This window comes from Oryctolagus cuniculus, chromosome 3 (assembly GCF_964237555.1).
Source record: "Oryctolagus cuniculus chromosome 3, mOryCun1.1, whole genome shotgun sequence".
NCBI classification, from domain to species: domain Eukaryota; kingdom Metazoa; phylum Chordata; class Mammalia; order Lagomorpha; family Leporidae; genus Oryctolagus; species Oryctolagus cuniculus.
Genome location: NC_091434.1, coordinates 152,554,638 through 152,576,634, shown reverse-complemented (window position 1 = coordinate 152,576,634; position 21,997 = coordinate 152,554,638). Strand labels below are relative to the sequence as shown.

General features: G+C 41.3%; 1 protein-coding gene across 33 annotated transcripts in view; it reads right to left on the bottom strand.

Annotated features, from left to right (window-relative positions):
• The window catches only part of ST7 (suppression of tumorigenicity 7), a 295,626-nt gene that overhangs the window by 190,423 nt on the left and 83,206 nt on the right, over positions 1–21,997 (bottom strand). Inside the window, exon 1 of one of the 33 annotated variants that reach the window (XM_051847991.2) lies at positions 14,121–14,404. In XM_051847991.2, coding sequence (XP_051703951.1) covers positions 14,121–14,340 — 220 coding nt within the window. In that variant the 5' untranslated portion in view covers positions 14,341–14,404. 33 annotated transcript variants of the gene reach the window in all.

Sequence of the window (21,997 nt, the reverse complement as noted above, 5' to 3'; positions counted from 1 at the left end):
CTTTTATTTTGGTAAAGAGCAAGAGAATGAGAATGAAAACATGTGGGTGGCTAGACTCTGCTAAGGGTTGCCAACCTTCAAATCCCCTTTGGCTTTTGTTGTGTTTCCTTCTCTAGCTTTGTCAGATAATTCCCTAGGTCAGTTTATGGCACTCCCCTCCACCCAGGTACTGAAACTAGAATACGTAGGAGCTATCCTTGATTTCTCTATTTCCTTCACTCTCCACACCCAATCCAACAACCCCCGCCAATTCTACCATGCAAATGTGTCCCGAATGCATCCCCCTTTCCTCTCCACCTGGGGAGTCTAGGCCATGGGCAGGTTTCTTTTTACACAACAGCCTCCTAATTGGTCTCCTGCTTTCATTCTTGCGCTATTCCCTCCAGTCTACTTTTCATATAATACAAACATTGAAACTTGTTGGATTTTATATCCTTACAGTGGCTTCCAATGCACTCAGAAGAAACCTCAGATTCCAAGCCATTACATGATCTGTCTGTTGCCTACTTTTCCAACCTTGTTCACCAATTTTTGTCATACTGGTCCCCTTTCTGATTGGAGAAGGACAACTTCTTTCCTCCAGGAGAGATTTTACACAAGCTGAGATCCTGCCTGAAACTCTCCCTTCACCATGCTCACTTCTTGAATCTTGCAACTTAACTCCCAAGCCTTCAGGAAGGCTCTCTCTGACCACTTTATTACCTGTGTTAAGTGAATGATCATCTGCCAGCTCTGAGGCTCACTAGGCTAATCCTCCGCCTTCGGCACCGGCACACCGGGTTCTAGTCCCGGTCGGGGTGCCGGATTCCGTCCGGGAGTGCAGTGGAGGATGGCCCAAGTGCTTGGGCCCTGCACCCCATGGGAGACCAGGAGAAGCACCTGGCTCCTGCCTTAGGATCAGTGCGGTGCGCCGGCCGCGGCGGCCATTGTGGGGTGAACCAACGGCAAAGGAAGACCTTTCTCTCTGTCTTTCTCTCTCACTGTCCACTCTGCCTGTCAAAAAAAAAAAAAAAAAAGATCATCCCCAGCCTCTGCACCCTGGATGATAAATAAATATGATGGGTTGCACATTTGTTTACTGTCTGCTTTATCCATTAAATGATCTTCATGGAAAATATATAATAAAGAAACTATTCAGGGATTTCAAAAAAATTGTGCCAAAATAAACTCATACTCACTTGTTCTAACATGTCTGAACAAGATCTAGTTCGAGGCACTAAGAAGAATGAGACATCAGTTTGAAAACAGCCCCTATCAGAGCCACAAGAATTCTGCTAAAATTGAAGCAAGAACAAGTATCACACTTATGGTGAAATCACAGATGTTTTATGAGGAATCATAGATGTTTTAAGTTTTTGAGGAAAATGCCCCAAAATATATCAGCAGTTGACAAATGAATAACATTGTAAGAAGGGATGAGAAGATATAGAAGGTGAAATTTTTGAGGAAACAATTAATCTTAATTGTTCCCTAGTTGAAGAGGACCAATTACTCAAAGAAGAAACAACAGCTATCACACAGATACCTGAATTGATTCAGCTTACACAATTCTGACTGAAAAATTAAAGTAGAGCAAACGTTTTGTTCAATGAATGCCAAAACTGTTAGCTGTAAATCAGTTACAGACAACAGAAGAGCTTTCAATGTAAACTTTTAGCAATTGAGATCAAGATCCTGAAGCATTTCCTGCTAGAATTCTAACAGGAGATGAAACATGGCTTTACCAGTGCAATCCTGAAGACAAAACACAACCAAAGAAATGGCTACTAAGAGATAGAACTGGTACAAAGCAAAAACAAACAAACAAAAATTGGTCAAGAGTAAAGGGAATGACAACAGTCTTTTAGGGTGTTCAAAGCATTTTGTTTATTGAGTTTTTGGAGGTCTAAAAAAATGATAACATCTGCTTTTTTATGAGTGTGTTCTGAGAAAGTAAAAGCTTCAGCACAAAGTTGCCTGGGAAAATTCTTGACATAGTCCTTCTCCACAGTATTCCTACTCATGCATGGGCAATTTGCAAGATTTTCTATAGGAAATTTTTAGACATCTGCCATATAGCCTTGATTTGGCTCCTGACTTCTTTCCTGACCTTAAAATATCTTTGAAGGGCACCCATTTTTCTTCAGTTAATAATATAAAAAATAAATAAGAAAAAAGGCTGCATTGACATAGTTAAATTTCCAGGAGCCTCAATTCTTTAGGGATAGACTAAACTTGATAGAGCTTATGCTGAGAAATAAAGGACATAATTTTTACTTTTATTTTTTAGTTCTATTTTTTCATAAAATTTTAAAGTCCCAGTCCCCTTGTATAACTTCCATGCAGTCAGGAACATTTCCATCTTGTACACCTCTGTATCTCTAGCAACTAAAGAGGACATTTAAATAAATTGAAGAATACTTAGTTGCATCTGTAATTTATGGTATTTTATACAACTGCATAATAATTAAAGCATGACAGAGAGAATAAATCCCTGACTTCCCACCTGACTTAAGTTGTCGTTTACTTCTGCCTTTGATTTCTCAGAATGCCCTCTCAGGCCGATTTCTAAAATGAAATTTGGTATGGAGATAGAAGCACACACACACACAATTCCCAGCTTCCAAACAGCTGGTTTGAAGCTGGCTCACCTCCCTCAGAAGTCACAGACTTCACATTACATCTATTTAGCCCAAATGCTTTCATTATTGCCAGCCTAAAATGTTATTTGACAATGCAGAGTATGAAGTTCCAGACACTAAATTAATGTAAAATTTTATTTTAGCTGGATATGCACATTTATATGATTCTAAAATTTTCCTACAGGACCCTCTAAACATGATTCTATCATACAGAAACCATTTCACAGTGCCCTCCAGATGGATTCTGGGTAAGACTCAGTTCTTCCAATCAGATGCTCTGTTTGATAAAAACCTCCCCCTACCTTATCTCATAAACAACACAAAGATTATCACTGCCTGCAATTAAATTGCTCTGATCTACAGAACTCCCAAGTTCCAACTGTTTCCCCTGAGATAATACCTATCTCTAAACTCCCTTCACTTTTTAAATTTTTTAAATTTTTAATTTATCACTTCAAGTAGGACTCTATCTAGAAAAGAGACAGAGATCACTCTGAAAGATGAACCAAAAAAAAAAAAAACACACAAAAGAAATCTGACTTGCTGATTTTTAATGACTAATTTCATTAGTTGAACATTTTATTAAATGCAATTTTTATCTAATATCATGTAGTACAAATAACACCAGAAAGCTTTGATATAATTATGTATACTGATTTAGATTTTAATATGCAGTAGGCACTTTATATGCATTGTCATTGAATCCTCCTGGCAACACTGTTAGGTAGGAACTGATATTATCTTCCATTTCATGGATGAAGAAAAGGCTCAGAGAGCCAAGAACCCTGCAAAGTTAGACCTGAAATAAGTAACAGGGCAGAGTCTTGAACTCATTAAATCCATGTACTAATGACTCTACAGTGATGAACTATGAATGAGTGCTTTATCCACAGAGTATTTCCAGGTGGCATCTGGACTTTTCTCAGATTATACCTTTATTCCATTTTTAAATGTATAATGTTTGTGCAATTGCATTACCCATTACAGCTCAAGTCAACACTAAACCACTTGTAAGAAACTTTTATTTAGTACATGGTCTACTCTAGTCCCTGTTCTAGACACCAGTGGAAAAAAGAACAGAAGAAAGCCCATTGCTGATGGACTAACTACAACACGGTGGAAGATCATAGGTGGCATGCAGTGACCAGCCACCTCAAGAAAGCTAAAAAGGCCTCATGGAGGTCACATAGGAACTGAGACTCAAAATCAAATCACGGCTGGCGCCGTGGCTCACTAGGCTAATCCTCCACCTGCGGCGCCGGCACACCGGGTTCTAGTCCCAGTCGGAGCGCCAGAATGTGTCCTGGTTACCCCTCTTCCAGGCCAGTTCTCTGCTGTGGCCAGGGAGTGCAGTGGAGGATGGCCCAAGTGCTTGGGCCCTGCACCCGCATGGGAGACCAGGAGAAGCACCTGGCTCCTGCCTTAGGATCAGCACAGTGCGCCGGCCGCAGCATGCCAGCCACGGTGGCCACTGAAAGGTGAACCAACAGCAAAGGAAGACCTTTCTCTCTCTCTCTCACTGTCCACTCTGCCTGTCAAAAAAAAAAAAAAAAAAAGGGAATCACACATTCCTTGGGCAGAAAGGGGATGAAAAGGCATTTCAGTCAGAGGAAAAACACTTTGCAGACGTGTGTGGTATGAAACTGCAAGCATATGACCTTTCAGGTGCAAAACGAGACTTTAAAGAGAAGCTGGAGCTGGCAGTGCCCCAGAGGAGAGAAAAACAACTAAAGCTCACCAGGCAGGCTGAATGCAGACTGGCAAGAGTTTTATGTTTCAGGGTAAGGAAATGTGACTCACCCTACAAGTGAGGTGATGGGGAGCTGACAGAAAAGCAGCATGGCAGAGTGGAAAGAGCACCAACACAGACTCTTCCTGTGCTACTTACAGGGAGGATGGTTTCAGCAAGGTGCATAATCCCCAAACCACAGTCTCCTCAAGTGCAGAGCACAGATACGGTCCTCACAGGGCTGCTCTAAGGGGTAAACGAATGTGCTATATCTGTAGGAAGCATATGGTATGAAACATGCTGGTGCCTTTTACCGCTGGGAGTCAGAACTTCTCTAGAATTTGGTTTTAACTGACAAGTAGAAATCCTAAAAACGGTAGAATCAACGAAAGAGCCAGGGATGGCATCTAGATCCTTCACTCTTAGCACAGAGCTTGATATATATCTGTGAATAAATTTATTCATTCCAAGATACTATTGATGTGCAACAATATGCCAGGCTGTAAGAAGACAGACCATATACATTAATAAATAATTGGCATAATCTATTAGAAAGAAGTGGGTGAGTGTAGTGGAGGAAAATTAAGGTAAGAGGGATGAGGAGGGTCAGGAAAGAAAGTGGGCAGCGCGTGCCTGCCTGAGAAGAGGTATACCATTTCCTCAAGAGCTTGAAGGTAATGAAGGAGTATGCCAGGCAGACATGGAGAGAGAACATCCCAGGAAGGGCAGACGCCAAGGGCTAGTATGGCCTGCTGTATTCCACAGATAGCAAGTGGGCCTGTGCTGCATGAGCAGATGAGTAAGACCAAATTTAATGGAAGCGGAGGTAAGTAACTGGGACAAGATCCCTTGGGGCTTTAACTCTGAGGGTGCAGAGGACCTGTTGGAGGGTTTGAGCAGAGACTGACAAGGTCTGAATAGGGTCTGCAGAGGCCCTCCCTGGCTGATGAATGGCTGCGGGGAAGCAATGATAGGAGCGCTGTCAGTAATCAGAACATCATGGCAATCCCGGCAGAGGATGGCGACCTGGACCACAGCAGGCATGGTGGAAGCACTGGGGGTATCTTCAGAAGGTAAAGCCGACACGACTTCTTGACAGAGTGCATGTGGAGTGTACAAAAGGGTCATGGATGACTTCAAGATTTTTAGCCTGAGTGGCCAGTGGGATGGAGGAGTCACAGCCTGAAAAGAGATGGCAGGTGGGGAAGGCATCAGAAACCAGCTGTGGCATGCATTCAGCTTCCTGTGCTGACAGCACATCCAAGCAGAGGTGTGGCACAGGATCAACAGGTCTAGAGTTCAGAGGAGCCGTCTAGACCAGAGAGGTCGAGACCAGTGATATGCATTTGTGAGATGTCTGCATCTAAATGTTAGAGAGGCAAGAACAGACAAGTGAACATTAACTTTGAAGTCACAGAGTCCTGGGTATGACTCTTACCACTTACAATGTTATGTGTAACCTCAGACAAGCTTCTTTAAGACTTTTCTGAATTCATTTCCTCCTGTGTGAAGCGGGATGATAAAACTACTACCGTAGGGATTAAATGAATCAAGTACACAAAACGTGTAGCTGGTACCTGATCCATGTCAAGCTGCCAAACAGTACCATCGCTATCAAGTTTTCAAGCAAATGAGTGATATTATAAAATGTGTTTTAATAGATATGATTCCTAATGTCCCTCCTTCTCTTTCTTCCACCCCCCTCAAGCTTGCCTATCAATTTCACTAAAATGAAACATTCCATCAAATACATCAATCAAACATGCAACAACCCCCTGTCTTTTCCTTATAAACTCAAGGAAAAAGACCTCCAAAAGAGAAGAAAAGGGGGAAGTGTTTTAGCATCATCCCAGTGCTATGTACCATGAAACAACAATGTATTTTGACAAGTAAAAAAACAATAAAAGCCAGGGTGGCCCATGAGGCAGAGTATCATAAAGTTCTCTTCTTCAGAGTCGCTGCCATCAGTGATAAAATGGTGGTTCTCTATCATCATCCCCAAACCTCCTGGACCCTAAGAAATGCAAACCTAATTAAAAGAAATGAGTTGGACAGTGAATTAGCACAGGCCATCATCTTCATCCTCAGACAGAGCAGGTGCTGAGGCTCAGCTGGAATCTCTGCCACTGAGAATGGAAACAGAACACACTATCTCACAGAGCTGTGCTGGTGGTATTTCCCCAGTCTGGACTTAAAAACCAATAGTGGCTGGCACTGCGGCTCACTAGGCTAATCCTCCGCCTGCGGCGCCAGCACCCGGGTTCTAGTCCCGGTTGGGGCGCCGGTTCTGTCCTGGTTGCTCCTCTTCCAGTCCAGCTCTCTGCTGTGGCCCGGGAGCGCAGTGGAGGATGGCCCAAGTGCTTGGGCCCCGCACCCGCATGGGAGACCAGGAGAAGCACCTGGCTCCTGGCTTTGGATCAGCGTTGTGCACCAGCTGCAGGGGCCATTGAGGGGTGAACCAATGGTAAAGGAAGACCTTTCTCCCTGTCTCTCTCACTGTCCACTCTGCCTGTCAAAAAATTAATTAAAAAAAAAAAAAAAAAAAAAAACAGTAGCACTGGCCAGCACCATGGCTTACTTGGCTAATACTCTGCCTGCGGTGCCAGCACCCCAGGTTCTAGTACCAGTTGGGGCGCCGGGTTCTAGTCCCAGTTGCTCCTCTTCCAGTCCAGCTCTCTGCTGTGGCCGGGATGGCAGAGGAGGATGGCCCAAGTGCTTGGGTCTCTGCACCCGCATGGGAGACTGGGAAGGAAGTACCCGGCTCCTCCTGACTTCAGATCGGCGCAGCTCCGGCCATTGCAACCATTAGGGGAGTAAACCAATGGAAGGAAGACCTTTCCCTCTGTCTCTCCCTCTCAATATCTGTAACTCTACCTCTCTCTCTCACTGTCTAACTCTGCCTGGCAAAAAATTTTAAAAAATAAAGAAATAAATAAAAATAAAAACCAATAGCACTAATAGTAACATCTGAAGAACTGAAGTCACATTTCTGAGATATTCTGTGAACAATCAATTTCCTTAGCCTGGGAGAGGAGGTCCGGTTCCCTGGAGACCCTGCCAGGGACAAGTCTTTTTTTTTTTTTTTTTTTTGACACTGACGTGCATTTATTCATAACTGACACATACATACATCCACATGGGGTCCAGTGCAGTACTCCAGTGCATGTACACAACATGCAAGGACCAGGTTAATTAGCATACCCGTCACCTTAAATGCTGATCACTTGTGTTGGGAACATGCAGAATCCCATTAGCTACTCTGAGACATACAATTACTGTTCAGTGAGTCACCTACCAAGTTACCCCTCCCACCCAGCTGTACCCAGGCACCCATGGCCCATGCTCCTCCTCCCAGCCTCTGGTGATCCCTGTTCTTCTGAGATCAGCTTTCTAAGCTTTCACACTGAAGTGAGAATATGCAGTAGTTTTCTTTCTGTGCTGACACCATGAGGGACAAGTCTTAAAGGCAATGAACCACCACAGGAAACTGCCTGCCCTCCTCAGAGAAGTCTCCTTGACTTGGGAATACAAGGCAGTCACCATGGAAGTAATGTATGTTTAATCAAGTAAATATTGCCTGACCCAAAAATTTAATTCATCTCAAACACATGACTTCTTTGAAAAGTAGAGTAGAATATCATTAGGCCACAATGGAAAAAGATTCATCACAAACAGAAGAGCATACAAATGCTTGCTTCATTAGTCATTATCTCTATCCACACCAATTTTAAACAATTCAAAGTCTCTAAAGCATAAATAATTTGTCCTTATTCCTCCACTGGGAGACTTCAAGTCAAAATAAAAAAATTACTAACATTGGATGTATTTTCCTCCCCCAAATTGCTATAACCAGATATGAGAAAATAGAGAGCTAGAAAACAGCAAGGTATTCCAAGGATTATTAATAGCATGCCTTTTGTAACAATTGAGTGAAAACTCATTCTTGAATGTCTGTTTTATTCTTTATGAGTTCCACATTAATTCTAGAAAAAAGGTGAATTGCTTGATGCAGTAGTAGTTCAAAGCATGACTTGTCCCACTCCTAAACAGTCATGTTGAAATTTCAAAAGTAAAAAAGAAATCACATTAATTATCAGGATGAAAGAACAGAGTGAAACCACTAAGTTAAAATATATCATACAGTTAACTCCTTGTGTAGGATCTCTATCCTTAATGTGCTGTACATTGAGATTTAATGCTATAACGAGTACTCAAACAATATATTTCACTTTGTGTTTTTATGGGGGTGCAAACTGTTGAAATCCTTACTTAATGCATACTAAACTGATCCTCTGTAAAAAAAAAAAAAAGAAATTATCAAATGTTAGGTTTTATTAATAACACTATTAATGTAATATTTATTAAAATATTTATGTTATTTATTAACAAATTAATGCTTATAGTATCAATTTATTACACACGGATTTTTTTTTTGACAGGCAGAGTGGACAGTGAGAGAGAGAGACAGAGAGAAAGGTCTTCCTTTTCCGTTTGTTCACCCCCCAATGGCACTGCAGCTGGCACACCGCCCTGATCCGAAGCCAGGAGCCAGGTGCTTTTCCTGATCGCAGGGCCCAAGCACCTGGGTCATCTTCCACTGCCTTCCTGGGCCACAGCAGAGAGCTGGACTGGAAGAGGAGCAACCGGGACAGAATCTGGCACCCCGACCGGGACTAGAACCCAGGGTGCTGGTGCTACAGGCAAAGGATTAGCCTAGTGAGCCACGGCGCTGGCCTATTACACACTGATTTTATTAGTGTTTAATAATTATCATACTACTCATTGATATTAATTGTAATTAATTTGTTGATATTAATAAAATGTCACTAAATAACATTAATATTAAATGTTACATTTTATTAATAGTAATTTTATATTAGATTTTATTAATAAAAATGCTTTACTTTAACATTCTATTAACATTAATGTATTTATGATTTAAAATTAATGTTTATTAAATATAATTAACCCCATTTCTAATTACAGAACAAGTTAAAATGAGACATTATTTTCACCCTGCAGGTTGACAAAGATTATAGTAACATGATTGTGAAAATGTATTCATGCTCACTATATACTATTATCCTCATTTTGTAGATGACAAAGCTAGGTAATCTTCCTAACATTATAGAGCCAGGAAATTATCAAAATGCTATTCTTAAAAAAAGTTTGCTAATAATAGCATTGGTGAAAGTGAAGTAGAGAAAGTACCATCAAACGTTACTGCCGACAATGTTTCATGGAAGGGAAGATGTCGTACAGGGGACCAAAGGACCTCAAAAATGGTGCATGATTTTTCCTGCTTATGAGACTAACATCTTATTTGTTGTTGCAAAAATCAAGATTTGTACCTAAATCTTGTGCCCCTCCTGGAGACAAGTGGCATGTTTCCAAACCAGAAGAATTTCATCAAAAAGTCACATACACCAACGAAATGTGTTTCTGTGTCTACTCACATCCCCAAAAGTGCAAAAGACAAGGCTGGAGGTCACGTGACACCCCATCCCCACCCCCTCGCTTCCCTCCATTATGGCTGCACTGTCATGCCAAGGAAACAAAGCCGCAGGACATGGCAGAATATCCACATCCACTCATCCCTGCCAAAGGGATCATGCTGTCTGAGACCCAGATCAGCTAGACAACTGAAGAGTCCCTCCTGGCAATCCCACCACAATGTCTGGCACTACATTTAACAAGGAACAATGACACGGACAATCTCTGTCTCTCAGGGTCTTCTGCTTTGCACTTCATTGTAACTAAATGACAAGATATGATCTGGACCAGAGAGAGGCTATAAAACACAGTGCAAGTTTGATGACACCGTTGAAGAGTATGTGAGCAACATCCAGCTAGATTTTAAACTCATAAATTGATCTATCAAATCCATTTATGCTGAAGATATATTCATAGTTATTCACAAGACTTCTAATAGCCCAAATCAACCTAATAGAGCATCAGCAGAGTACTATTTAAATAAATTGTGATGTAACCATATAAAAAAAAAAACATATGAAGCTGATTTTAAAAAAGGGGAGGCGGGGGGCAGCACTGTGGCTCAGCAGGTTAAAGCCCTGGCCTGAAGCACCACCATCCCATATGGGTGCTGGTTCTAGTCCCAGCTGCTCCTCTTCTGATCCAGCTCTCTGCTATGGCCTGCGATAGCAGTAGAAGATGGCCCAAGTCCTGGGGCCCCTGCACCCACGTTGGAGACCCAGAGGAAGCTCCTGGCTCCTGGCTTCGGATCCGCATAGCTCCAGCCATTGCAGCCATCTGGGGAGTAAACCAGCAGATGGAAGACCTCTCTCTCTGTCTCTACCTCTCTCTGTAACTCTTTCAAATAAATAAAAATAAATCTTAAAAAAAAAAAAATCAGTGAGTCAAAATGACATTCTCTACATCTTTTTTTAAAAACACTTTATTAAATAAGCAAAAACTCAAGGACCAGTGTTGTGGTACAGCAGGTTAGTCACAACTAGTAACATCTGCATCCCATATTAGAGTGCAGGTTTAAGTCCTGGTTTCCCCATTTCCTATACAGCTTCCTGTTAGTGCACCTGGGAAGACAGCAGAGGCTATCCCAGGTATCTTCTTGGGCCCTTGGGCCCCTGCCACCTGTGTAGGACACCTGGATGGAATTCCCGGTTCTTGGCTTCAGCCTGGTCCAGTCCCAGCTGATGAAGCCATCTGGGGAGCGAACTAGTAGATGGAGAATCTTGCTCTCTGAAGTTCTGCCTTTCAAAATACCAGTAAATAAACAAATGTGTTTTAAAAAGAAAAAAGAAAGAAAAAAAGAATGGGGTAGGAAACTGCTTTGAGGGAAAAAAAGCAAAAACTCGAGGAATATAAATGTAAACTCCTATAAGGTAAAATAAAAGGAGAAAACATGTACATGTATTTATTATGTAAGAATATTTCTGGAAGGTTGGCATATTCCTTGATTTGTGTCCATTTGCCACCAACTTCAAAGCCTGCAAAGGTAGATTTGAGTTCTCGTATTTCTACTAAATTCCTCTTCTGCCTCTTCCTTCCACATTTAAGTACCTTTATGATTACACTAAGCTCACCTGGATAATCCATGATAATCTCTGTATTTTAAGGTTAGGGTATTAGCAACCTAATTCTACCTGATTTAAGTTTTTATTTCCTTTGCCATTTAATGTAACATATCCATAGTTTCCAGGGATTAGGATATAGACATCTCTGAGGGTTACTATGGTTTGAAAGTCCTTTCCAAAACTCACATCCATTTTTTTCTCTTTATTTGAAGATTTATTTATTTATTTGAAAGGCAGAGTTACACAGAGCAGCAGAGCACAGAGAGAACTTCCATTCATTCCCCAAAAGGCTGCAACCACCAGGGAGCCAGGAACTTCATCAGGGTCTCCCACTTGGTGGCAGTGGCCCAAGTACTTGGGCCATCTTCTGGTGCTTTCTCAGGTTCATTAGCAGGGAGCTGGTTCTGAAGTGGAGCAGCCAGGGCTTGAACCAGCACCCATATGGGAGGCCAGGGTCACAGGCCACAACGCCAGTCCCTCATGTCCAAATTTAATTGCCACTGTAACAATGTTGAGAGGCAGCACCCTTAGGAGGTGATTAGGTCATGAGGGTTCTGGCCTTGTGCATGAATTAGTGTCATTATTGCAGGAGTGGGTTACTTATCATGTGAGTGGGCTCCTGATAAAAGGGGAAGAAGTTCGGCTTCCATCTTCTCCCTGTCTCACTTGCCTTCCCATCTTCTCTCATGGAATGATGCAGTACAAAGGTGCTCACCAGATGTGTGGCCTGTCCAGCCTCCAGGAACATGCATCATATAAACATCCACTGTTTACAATTTACCCACTCCGTGGATAAATTTTCTGCTATAGCAACAGAGAAGTTGGACTGAGATGGGGGCTGTTATTCTGTTTACCATAAGCATGGGTATGCAGTTTAGGGGGAAAGACTTTCTTTTAAATTTTTTTTTATTTGAAGATGGGCAGTAGAAGCTATCTCCCATCTGCAGGTTCACTCTCCCAATGCCTCCAACAGCCAGGGCTGCTTCAGCCTGGAGCTGGGAAGACAGCCTGGGTCACTGGAGGAAAAAGGGCAGAATATTCCAGTAATCGCAGAATTTTATATGAAAAAAACCAATCTGTTTTCTCATCTACTAAAATCACATTCACCCTCAGTGTAGAAAAATGAATATGCAGTAATGATTCAGCCCTGCATTGCAACATGACACATTTCTAAACCCTTTCAATGAAATTAGCTAATGCCCTTGCATAGACACCGCCAGACTTCCTCGCTCATGTTCAGAGTCTTCACATCATAAAGCAGGTGCAGTCTCTGAGGGCTGCATCCTGGGGAAATCCTTGAACATCCCAGAAAGCATCCATTCATGTTAACTTTGACTTATCTCTAGATAAAACAGAAGGGAAGAGGTGGATAGTGAAGGGTGAAAAGTAAGGTTCAATGGTATGGATATAGGGTGGGGTGCCAGGGAAAAAGTATATATAATAAAATTAAGAATATCCTTCAAGACACTAGATTAATTCAGAGTTTGTTGTAGAGGCTTTTGGCGATGATTTTATTACAAGGTTTAGTTTAGTTTAAATGCAAATCTAAATGTCTATATCAAGAACTTGTCCTACCAGTGTTGGTTTTTCCCACAAGGAATTGGCACCAATCAGCACTTCATAGTGACAAATACGTCCACCATACTCACTGATAAAGAAATGAACTTCATCACCAGAGTAAGAGCCCATTATTTAGAATAAAGTTTACCTAGAAATATAGACTTATTTTGAAGCAGCTTACCCAGTTTAAATGTTTGGCCCAGAGACAGAATTTACTGCATATTGCAAATACAAAATAATAAAAACTCTTTTTCTTACACAAAAAGGACAAAGTAAATGATACTGCATTCCTCCATGTCCTTACAACTTCTGAGTTTACACAAAAATATTTTAATACGTATACCCAAGATGTTCAAATTCCCAGTGTAATCTGCTAGCAGGAATAAAATATTTTAAACAATTGCATGCCTTTTGTCTTTCAAGTCTACTTCCAGAAATTTATCCTAAAGAAAAAAACATTGTGATGGGAAATGATTTAACCACAAGAATGTTTGCCGCAACTATTTATGAGAGGGAAAAAATGAAAAAGAAGAAAAAATCCTAAATAATCACTAGTAAAACAGCTTAAAAAAACACAAAAAACAAAAAAACACATTTTGGCCTACAACAAAATACTGTGTGGCTGTTAAATTCAGTATTGTGGCAAAATACTTATGAAACATTATTAAATAAAAAAAAACAAATTTTAAAGTATCAAATACAAAATTATATCCTTTTATACAAATTACTCAGACCATATAAGGGATATTAAGAGAAATTATCATTGAGTGGGAGGATTTGGGGTACTATTAATATTCATAAAATCTCCCATTTCCCTGATCAGAGTGCTCTGTTTAAGGACAGGGCCAAATGTGTTCACTAGATTGTATACACACATATCTTTCCATTTATCTGCATGTAGGATAAATCTCTTAGTACTGTAGAGTACGTTCCAAGTACTCAATACATTTTTATTCACAATTAAACTCACATAACCGTGTACCCAACACTTATCATATATGAAACATTCTGTTAATCCATTTACCATACACTCTCTCATTAACACTTAAATCAACTTTATGGACTGGCTATTGCCCTCCACTGAAAGTTTATACAGTTGCCAAAAATTAGTAGCCCAGCTGAGGGTAGATCCAGATTCAATGTCGGGGCTGGCACCTTGGTGCAATAGATTAATCCTCTGTCTGCGGCGCTGGCAGCCCATATGGACACCAGTTCGAGTCCTGGCTGCTCCTCTTCCAGTCCAACTCTCTGCTATGCACTGGGAAAACAGCGGAAGATGGTCCAAGTGCTTGGGTCCCTGCAACGACATGGGAGACTGCGAAGAGGCACCTGGCTCCTGGCTTCGGATCGGCGCAGCTCCAGCCATTGCGGCCATTTGGGGAGTGAACCAACTGAAGGAAGACCTTTCTCTCTGTCTCTCCCTCTCACTGTCTGTAACTCTCAAATAAAATAAATAAAATCTTAAAAAAAAAAAAATTCAATGTCAATCCATCCAACTCCTAAGCTCAGAGCCTTCTTTTTCTTCTACTTCCTTTTTTCAATATTTGTATTATTTAAAATTCCCAAAATGAAGATACATTCTGATGTGTTAATGAAACAATAAATTACTTTAGACATATACTAAAAATATTAAAATGGTTATTGTATTCTAAATAATAGATCTCACTCTAATCTTGAGACATAAAAATGTCATTAAGTATCAATCAATATCCAATAGATGGGGGAATTATATTTATAAGGAGAACTAAAGCTGGCATACATAGATCAATGTAGGAACAAAGAGTGCATAAGCCTTTCTCAGCAGTAGGAACTGCCAAGCCCTACCCTTTGTGGCAGTCCCTTAGCTAGTGTACTGGGACTCTTCCAATTAGCTTATAATGGGTAAATTACAGAAAATTTTCCTTTAAATAGTTATATTATTGGATATCCTTTATCTTTTTTTAGTGTAGAGCATCTATTTTCAGATACATCTCTCAGCTATAGTAAAGAAAGCCCAGCCTTGTTCCCCACTGGTCTCCTTTCATCTACCTACAACTTTCCCACACACTAAGCACAATTATCTGAAACAAATATTTCACTGAAGATTTTTCTAACATAGCTCTTGTTCCTACATAGACCAACACTAATCTCCCCCAGAAGCCTCCTGCAGCATTTACTTCTCAAAGAATCCATTTGTCATTGAGTAGACAGCTTAAATGTTGGGAAGTGATGAGTTAAACCATGGTTCAATCATAAGATTCAAACCTATCCACAAATTCAAGATGATGCTACTTGTCTTTTGATCCCTCACTCACACATACAGAAGCACAGACCAGCAATAAAGGTTCTTGGGGAATATAAGGACAATAGAAAATATCTTTAAAGTAACACAGTATGCAGAACATATAACGGATTATTTAAACAGTTTCATGGTAATTGAATAAAATCATATTCCACCATCCCCAATAGGCAAATTTGAAGAGATCACAGTTCTTCATTGTACCAATTCTGAAACAGAATGACTACTCAAAATTCAGGTTATTGAAGGTAATGTTTAGAAGCTAAGGTCAACATTTTGGGGTCAATCTTTTGCTACTGCCTCATCTGTTTTGTTCCTTGTCCTAATCTATTACATTTAAGTGCCTTCTCAGTTAAATGGCATCATAAAATCCTTTCCTCTCCAGTTTGAAATTGGCTCTTCTTTGGGAAGCTTTTGTGGTAGGACTGTGTATTAAGGGCATGACATAAAAACGTAATGTTGCACGTTTTCAAACAAAAGATTAGATCTCAGGACCTTACTCCCAAATGCCAGATTCTCCTAATCACCAGCATTAAAATACCTACGTTTATGGGGAAGGCTGCCTCAGGAAACATGGCACAGCCAATAGCTCTGGCTGCCCTTGCGACTTCCATGGCCGCTGTTCAGAGCACAGCCACTCGCTCCACTCACACTGCCAGCCTCCCTACAGCCAGAACACTGGGTCTAACCAACAGTTTTAAATTCAGTTAGAAAGAGGAAACTGACAAGTGCCCTGCTGGATTTTGTAAGAGTACAAAACAGGCCATTAGGTGGAAGTGATAACAACAACCCAAAAAAGTCTGACACTGTAATCATGCCTACTCCTACTCCTAAGGAAATTATTTGAAACTGAATTTGGATTGGGAGGTTCAAGAAATTGGGACTTTTCCATCAAATGCAGGGTCTATTATTATTGGTATGCAACTGTTATTTCAAAATGCAACATCGGCAGCCAAATCCAAAAGTGTCTGAATATTAAATATGGTTGTCCCAGAGAAAGATAATTGCCACCTAACTTAATGTGCCTGCCCCTGCTTTCTTTGTTCAACAAGGTTTTCTGAGAAGGAGGCTTAAATGATCACGTCTCACTGTGCAAAACACTGGCTGGATACAAAACAGTACAGAACCTAGCAGCTGGTACTCGGCATTATTTCTACTATCAATTCTCAAAAGCAAACAAAAGTCCAGTTAGCTAAGTGAGTAAAATACCCAATAATTTCCTGTCCAGATTAACCAATTCCACTGACTCATGATAAAAGTCATGCTATCACTTATCCCAGATATGTTTCTGTGACCCCAAACAATACAAGTGACAACATATTCTGTATCATTTGGACTAAAATGTGGTCATGGATATATGGTGACTTTATTGTCTGTAGAGCAGGTCAGTGTTAGGGTGATGGTTCAACTGCATGAAAGTCGAAATGAAATGTTACTGCTTCAAGAATAAGGGGTTCTTTTAATAAAACACAGGACAGTCAAATCTTAACATGCAGAAGGAGCTTCCCAAACAGTAACAAACAATTCCCAGGGAGATTTATTAAGCAGCAAGTAACTATTTTACTTGTCAGCCTGAGACATCCGTAAATATACTCTAGGACAGAAAAAGAACATCTAGTATCTCAGGTTTAGAGTGCTAACACCCTAGGAAGAATCCAGAAAGAGTTATGAAATAGGCATGAAGCTATACACTTCTCTCTTCTCAAGAATTCCCAACCTTTCATTGATTATTAGACCCTGTATTAAGGAATTATTTGATGACTGCTATTCCCCAAAGAATTTACTCAAAAAGAAAAGAAAAAGGACTAGCCCTTAATTTTTTAAACTTATTTGAGACACAGATTGAACTGGTTCACTCCCTGAAGCCTCTCAACAGCCAGAACTGGGCTCTATTGAAATCAGGAGTGGGAACTCAACCTAGGTCACCCACATGGCTGGCAGAAACCCAGTTACTTCAGCCATCACTGCTGCCTCCCCCAGCCTGCATTAGCAGGAAGCTGGCGCTTGGTGTCAGACCCAGCTACTCTGATACAGTCTTAGTGACTTAACGACTGGGATAAATGTTCATTTATTTTATTTTAAAGGGTGTGAGTATGTGTGTGTGTGTGTGTGTGTGTGTATGAGAGAAAGAGAGAGAGAGAGAGAGAGATCTTTGACCTGCTGGTTCACCTTCCAAATGCCTGCAACAGCTTGGGGTGTGCCAGGCCAAAGCCAGGAGCCAAGAACTCAACCCAAGTCAACCCAACTACTTGAGCCATCACCTGCTGTTTATCTGGAGCATATTAAGCAGAAAGCTGGAGTCAGGAGTAGAGCCAGGACTTGAACTCAGGCACTCCTACTATGTGAGTGCCCCAAGAGGCATCTTAACAGCTATACCAAATGCCCACCCCAAACATTAATTTTTTTAAGGTACAAATTAGAGAGTAGATAATGGCTCAAGGACTTGAGTCCTTGCAACCCACATGAAAGACCCAGGATAAATTCCAGACTCCTGGCTTAGGCCTGGTCCAGCCCTGGCTATTGCAGGCATTTGGGGATTAAACCGGGGGATTTCAGTTCTCTGTCTCTGTGTCTGTGCCTCCCTTTCTGTATTCCTGCCTTTCAAATAAATAAAATCTGTTTTAAAACGTCAGGTAGAGGGGCAGGTGTTGTGCACAGCAGGTTAAGCCACTGTTTGCAACACGTGCATCTCATATCAGTTTAAGTCCCAAATGTTCCACTTTCAATCCAGCTCTCCAAATAATGTGTCTCAAAAAGCAGAAGATGCCTGCTGCTTTGCCACCCCTGTGGAAGACCCAGGTGGAATTCCAAGCTCCTGGCTTCAGCCTGGCCCAGCCCCAGCCACTGACACCATTTGTTGAATGAACCAGCAGATGGAAGATATCTTTATCTCTCCGTCTCTTTCTCTCTCATTCTACTTTTCAAAAAAAAAAAATAATCAGAGAAAAATCCCGAAAAGCTTCATGTGAGAAAAAAGTCCTGATGCAATTAGCAGTAGATAGAATGGAGAAATTGGAAAACTCAGGGCCAGCGCTGCGGCACAGCCGGTGAAAGCTGCCGCCTGCAGTGCCGGCATCCCATATGGGTGCCAGTTTGAGTCCCGGCTGCTCCACTTCTGATCCAGCTCTCTGCTATGGCCTGGGAAAGCAATAGAAGATGGTCCAACGTGCTTGGGCCACTTGACCCACATGGGAGACCTGGAAGAAACTCCAGGCTCCTAGCTTCGGATCAGCCCAGCTCTGGCCGTTACGGCCATTAGGGGAGTAAATCAGCGGATGGAAGACCTCTCTTTCTCTCTCTGCCTCTCTGTAACTCTGCCTTTCAAATAAATAAATAAATAATCTTTTAAAAAGAATATATAAAAAAAAATCTAAAAAAAAAACCTCAAATAATCAAGTTACTATGAGAAAGGATCTGACAACTATGAAATTGATTCAGTTAACATTTCTTGTGTGTATATTTTATTTTAAGCAAATTAGCTGTATCAAGTAAAGTTTGAATTTGCAGATGCAAGTCTGCTCCCCATCCTTTGAAATGACTGAAAATAGAAAATGTTGCTCTCATTCATTTGGAAGTGTACTGACAAAAGATATCAATGCACAATTTCAGGAAACAAACGTGAGACATATTCTGCATCCCTGAATTATTGTTCCAAACTGATACCACACACAGCTGGTGTTATGAAGACTCCAACTTCCTCAACAAGGGAAACCGGAAAAGGTCAATCTAACATGAAAAACAAACATACAATAATCAGGTGTACAGCTGATGATTCCCCAGCAAGTGAAGACCCAAGGACTCCAAGGACTGACTATTTTATATCGTTAAAAAACAACAGGGCTGGGGCAGGGGCTCAGTGAGTTAAAGCCCCGGCCTGCAATGCCAGCATCCCATGTGGGTGCCAGTTGGAGTCCCAGTGCTCCATTTCTGACTCAGCTTCATCATGACAGCCTGGGAAAGCAGTAGAGGATGGCCCAAGTCCTTGGGCCCCTGCACCCGCATGCGAGACCCAGAGGAGGATCCTGACTCCTGGCTTCAGATGGGCTCAGCTCCGGCCATTGTGTCCACTTGGGGAGTGAACCAGTGGATGGAAGACAGCTCTCTCTCTCTTTCTCTCTTTGTTATCTACCTCTCTCTGTAACTCTGTCTTTCAAATATATAAAATAAATCTTAAAAAACAAACACAATGACAAACTCAAATGTAAATTCCGCATGCCTCTGCTTAGTGAGAGCCTGAAGTAAAATGAGGCATGTATAGCATGGCTGCAAAGGTTTTCATGATATGCACAAATAGTGGCAAGGCAATTCTGCTCACTGTGCTCTCTTATTTGGCAAATAAATCTCTGATGCATCTCTCAAAAGAAATTAACCAAAAAAGTACATATACCAGGAGTTTTAGTTCTATCCTTACATATTACTAACTATTCCGATTAAAATTTCAGAATAGGGGCCGGTGCTGTGGTGTAGCGGGTAAGGCCATCACTTGCAATGCCAGCATCCCATATGGGCGCCAGTTCGAGTCCTGGATGCTCCACTTCCAGTCCAGCTGTCTGCTATGGTCTGGGAAAGAAGTCAAGGATGGCCCAAGTCCTTGGGTCCCTGCACCCACGTGGGAGACCCAGAAGAAGCTCCTGGATCCTGGCTTTGGATCCGTGCAGCTCCGGCTGCTGCAGCCATCTGGGGAGTGAACCAGCAGATAAAAGATTCTCTCTCTCTCTCTTTCTCTATCTCTCTCTCTCTCTCTGCCTCTCCTTCTCTCTGCATAACTCTTTCAAATAAATAAATCTTTAAAAAAAATTCAGAATAATTGATCAGTACTGTCACAGGAGAAAATGCCACTTAATCCATCTGAATTGGAATTAAACCAAGCAAAAAAATATGCTACAACATCCATATTCAGGTATTGTAGATTTTTTAAAAATAATTATAAGCATGTATTACTTAAGAAAATCTAACAAACATATAAACCAGATAAGGTAGTAAGTGGTTATTTGTATTTAGGAAGAGTCTCCTTAACTATTGCAAAGGTCCCAAGCCCACTCACATAGCAGACATCTTCCTGAATAACGAGAAGGACATTGACACTATTGTGTTCAGTAAGACCACCACTCTAAGAAGAGATTAAGTTTAATTAATCATTAGGTGAGGTAAACAGAACACCCAGAAGTACTGATGTTTGGCCTTCAAAATAACTCAGTACCACTTCCCAATACTTCACAGACAGCAGACCACTACAAGAACAAACTACTTTTAATAATTAGTTTGGGGGCCGGCACCGTGGTGCAGTAGGTTAATCCTCCACCTGCGGCGCTGGCATCCCATATGGGCACTGGTTCTAGTTCCACTACCCTGCTTCCAATCCAGCTCTCTGCTGTGGCCAGGGAAAGCAGTAGAAGACGGTCCAAGTCCTTGGGCCCCTGAACCCATGTGGGAGACCCGGAAGAAGCTTCTGACTCCTGGCTTCGGATTGGCGCAGCTCTGGCCATTGCATTTATTTGGGGAGTGAACCAACAGAAGGAAGACCTTTCTCTCTGTCTTTCCCTCTCACTGTATGTAACTCTACCTCTCAAATAAATAAAAAAAAATAAAAATAATTAGTTTGGTAGGGGCTAGGGCTGTGGCACAACATGTTAAAGCCCTGGCCTGAAGTCCCGGCATCATTTCTAGTCCCAACTGCTCCTCTTCGGATTCAATTCTCTGCTATGGCCTGGAAGAGCAGTAGAAGATGGCCCAAGCCCTTGGGCCCCTGCACCCACGTGGGACACCCCAAACAAGCTCCTGGTCCTGACTTCGGATGATGGGCTCTGCTCTGGCCTTTGTGGCTAACTGGGAAGTGACCCAGCAGATGAAAGACCTCTCTCTCTGTCTCTACCTCTCTCTTTAACTCTTTCAAATAAATAAAATAAATCTTAAAAAAAATAATTAGCTTGGTAGGCCCTAAGATATGTAAATTCCAGCCCTATGGAAAAATGATGCAATCAGAAACATAAATCAATAACATAAAAATGTTAAAAACTGGTAAATTTTAAAACTAAAGAAAACTATTCATAGAAATGAAAAAACAGTAACATAAATGACTAATAATAATACCTGATTAAATATAGGCAACACATAAAAATAAAAATGGCAATACAAATTGAAACTGAATTAGTTAATATATATTTTAAGACAATTAAAACTCACAACAGCCCCATGACACAGTGCTATCTGTATCCTCATTTTTTTACAAAAGAAAAAACTGAGAAATTAATCTACCTTAAGGTCATGCAGCTAGTAGAAGAAAAATTCCAACCCAGAAAGTCTGACTCTAGAGTAAAAAAATCTACTGGATAGAGCGTGGATTCTGGAAAGAATAACAGGTCATTAAAAATGATGGATGCTTTGTGATAGAGGACAGTGATGGAAGAGGGGTGGGGAGGGCATATAAAGTGGCATAGATGTTGGAGAAGGAGCTGAAAAATCATGGTTCTGTGTGTAAAAGAGGTGTTTCTAATGAGGATCATGGGACAAAGTTTAATAAAAAAAAAAAAAAAAAACAGGTTGAGAGTTGCACTAGTGAACTAGGAAGGTTCATACATAACTGGCACCTGAGATGAGCATCAAAGAGTGACAAAGTGGCTAAGAGCCGAATCTCTGGAAATAGGCCCAGATACAAATAGAAGGCCTTGCATGAGAAAAACACTCAGGAAAAAAGCAAATAAGCTTTGTTTGGCCTCAGTGTATATCCAGTAGTAGTGGGAGTTAAGCTGGGAGA